This window comes from Atta cephalotes (genome assembly GCF_000143395.1).
Source record: "Atta cephalotes unplaced genomic scaffold scaffold01424, whole genome shotgun sequence".
In the NCBI taxonomy this organism is placed as follows: Eukaryota; Metazoa; Arthropoda; class Insecta; order Hymenoptera; family Formicidae; genus Atta; species Atta cephalotes.
The window spans coordinates 1-2,925 of record NW_012131488.1 but is presented as its reverse complement, the minus strand read 5'-3'; the positions used below and the strand labels follow the sequence as shown (position 1 = coordinate 2,925).

General features: G+C 30.5%; 1 protein-coding gene across 1 annotated transcript; it reads right to left on the bottom strand.

The window, feature by feature from the left end:
* Positions 1-996: 996 nt before the first annotated feature.
* Positions 997-1,492, bottom strand: LOC105625411 (the record flags this gene model as incomplete). Its single annotated transcript, XM_012206744.1, has 1 exon — positions 997-1,492. A coding segment is annotated over one exon (496 nt), but the record flags the coding sequence as incomplete, so codon positions are not given.
* Positions 1,493-2,925: the final 1,433 nt, after the last annotated feature.

Below are 2,925 nucleotides of genomic sequence, written 5' to 3'. Positions count from 1 at the left end.
GGAAATTTGTTTCATCAGAACACAGTTGTATTTAAAAGTTAGGTTTTATTGATGAACTTTTTTGCAACAACTTTTTAATGAATAACGAGCGACAGCTAAAACTTAATGAAAATCACTAAGAATCATGACAACATATATCAAGGTCATTGGAGTTGCCTCCCCTAATCGGCATATTTATCATTGTTATACAAGTTACAATTACTTAAGTAACAAAACCATATTATCTGCAATCTTTAATTCATGGTATACATATTATTAAAAAATTGAAGCACGTTCTAAAGTTGTGATGAAAGAATAGAGTCTAAAGTACTTTAGGCATGAAAATACAATAAGATAATAATGAAAAGATAAGCATATTAATTACTTGTTTTCTAGTTTCTTTAAATTTCACTTGTTTGTTAGATCTTTTTCCAAACAATATGAATATATTTTAATATACTTCTTTCTTATGTTAAATGATATCTCAAAATTAAGATATAAAAGAAATAAATCATAGTTTTAGAATTATTAGTTTGTTTTTTATCAACATTTAATATATAAAAATTTTTATTATTGTTATTTTCATTCAAATTTTCGAAAGATAAAATAGATATGGGAACCAAGTATATTTTTTAAAAATCCATAATATTTATTTGACTCCATAATACAGTATTTATAAATTTAAATATTGAATATTTAAGTATTGTATAAAACAGTTTCTTATAATAATTCAAATGATGGATTCTTATAATAAATAGCAAGACGGATGTTGATAAATGATGATTTTTCGTGTTTCACAAACGTTTAAATTTATCGATCCATTTTCTTCATTGATTCCTCTCATTAAGTACACATTTCTGCAAATCATTTTAATACAATTTAATTGACGAACAATACAACGAATTACGAAAGAAAATGAGATAACATATCAAATCGAGTTTTTTATAGTAGAATATCCTAGATCAATTTTAAAAACGAAAACAAGTTTACCAGATCATATACATGGTAGACGAAGAATTAAGGGCTCTCGAAGCGAATGAGATCGGATATGTCTGGCTGTGCGCCCCATACCCAAGGATCCTCTAGCTCCCAAAGTTCCGGCGGGAGATGCTCGCGACCAGGTGGTGGTCCACGTGGTGGACTTATTGGATACTGTTCCACGTCAAAAAATCTCTCTAGCTCCTCTGGTTCGAATGGAGGATACTCATAACGTGCCTCGCGCCTTGATACGTCTCGCATCGTGGGTTTTATCTTAGACAAATCTTCCTCTTCTTTCCAGGATATCTCGCCTTCAGGTAAAAACTCCTCCTCGAGAGGTATGTCTAAAAGCAGATTCTCCGGCAATTGCTCCTCTATTTCTATTAACTTCTCGAATTCCTGTTCAGCTCGGCGAGCTGCTTCACGCGCCCTAAGTCCGGCCATACTTTTTTTGACGAATTCGCGTGCCGCCACGATGACTGGATGTTCTCGACCGTATTCAACGCGGAACATCTCGCTCTCAATATCAGGAACTCTGTATTAAATATGGACATTGATTAACGTGATAAATTTCCAACTAACTGATACGTAAAAATAATGAAACTTTAAACTCAAAAAATTCTTCTCTTGTTTTTTGCTCAGCAAAAAACATTTGTTTTTTAGTTATTGATACACTGTTATCGAAGAAGAGGAAAAGTTCCAATGTTAATCTGAAATTTATTTATTTAAAAATAAGTTATTATTTAAAAACAATCTTACTTACAATATACCGGTTCTCTAGATGCGTGGATTATAAAGGCACGTTTCATATAGAATAATCACAAATAATAATCACTTATATAAATAGATTGCTGACTCAATGCAATAGAAAGAGATGATTTGATTCCGAGCTGTTTTTGTTCTAGTTCCCATGTGTATGTATCCTGTCTGTGTATCGTGTGAATTTATCTATGTAATTTATACATATATGAGTGAGAGAACTCAAATATGTCACTGCCCAGAAATGCTATTTTATTTGTACGTTTTTGTCGTACGACAAATGTGTACAGAACAGAAAGATTCTCAAATCCTTTCTATCCTATAGCCAATCAACAGGCTTGAAAAATTTGTCGTACAACAAAAACGAATAGAAATGAAATATCACCCCAGTGTTGTCTTCAAAGATAGAGGTGAAGTTGGCAGTCTACTTATAGAAGTTTGTGGGAACAATAATCCCGATTAAATCGGTTCGTTTGAGATATGTTATACTTCTTGTGATTCTGAAAAAATGTCTCCATTGTCACAACACATGTTTTATATGAAAGTCATATAAAATTAACAGATAAAAAGATAGAGAAAGGAAAGATTCAATACCAATTTCATGATTTGAAACAAGCCAGTATTTATAGCCGATTCTTACACTTAAGACTGTATATAATAAAGAGACATTCTAGACAACATATAAGTTTTAATAAATTATAGTAAACATATACACCTTCCATTAATCTATAATAGCAAGAATGATTTTAAAACGCGATAGTTTACAAGATATTAATTGTTTATGATTTTCTATGTACTTTATATACCAGTTCCAGCGATATTCGCTTCAAAAGAGAAAAACTGATTTTTTTCTAAAGGATGTTTAATCTCTTAAAAGTGCATATGACCACATATATAAAAAAATACGTGTCGCTTATTTTTGTCTGGAGAATAACATACTAAAAACTCATTAAAATTGGAAGAAGACAGTTGGGTCCCTTAAATAGTACTCAACCCTGATAATATTACCCATAAAACTCAATTTTAGTACTCAGAATGTCTAAAATGTGAACATGTCGAATGTTAATTAATCCATTTGGAATATTTATTTTACATCAATTTCCTTGTCCTTTTTTTATTCTTGTCCTTGTCTTATGTGACTGGTTACTCGCATACATATATATATGTATATATATATATATATATATATATATATATATATATATATAT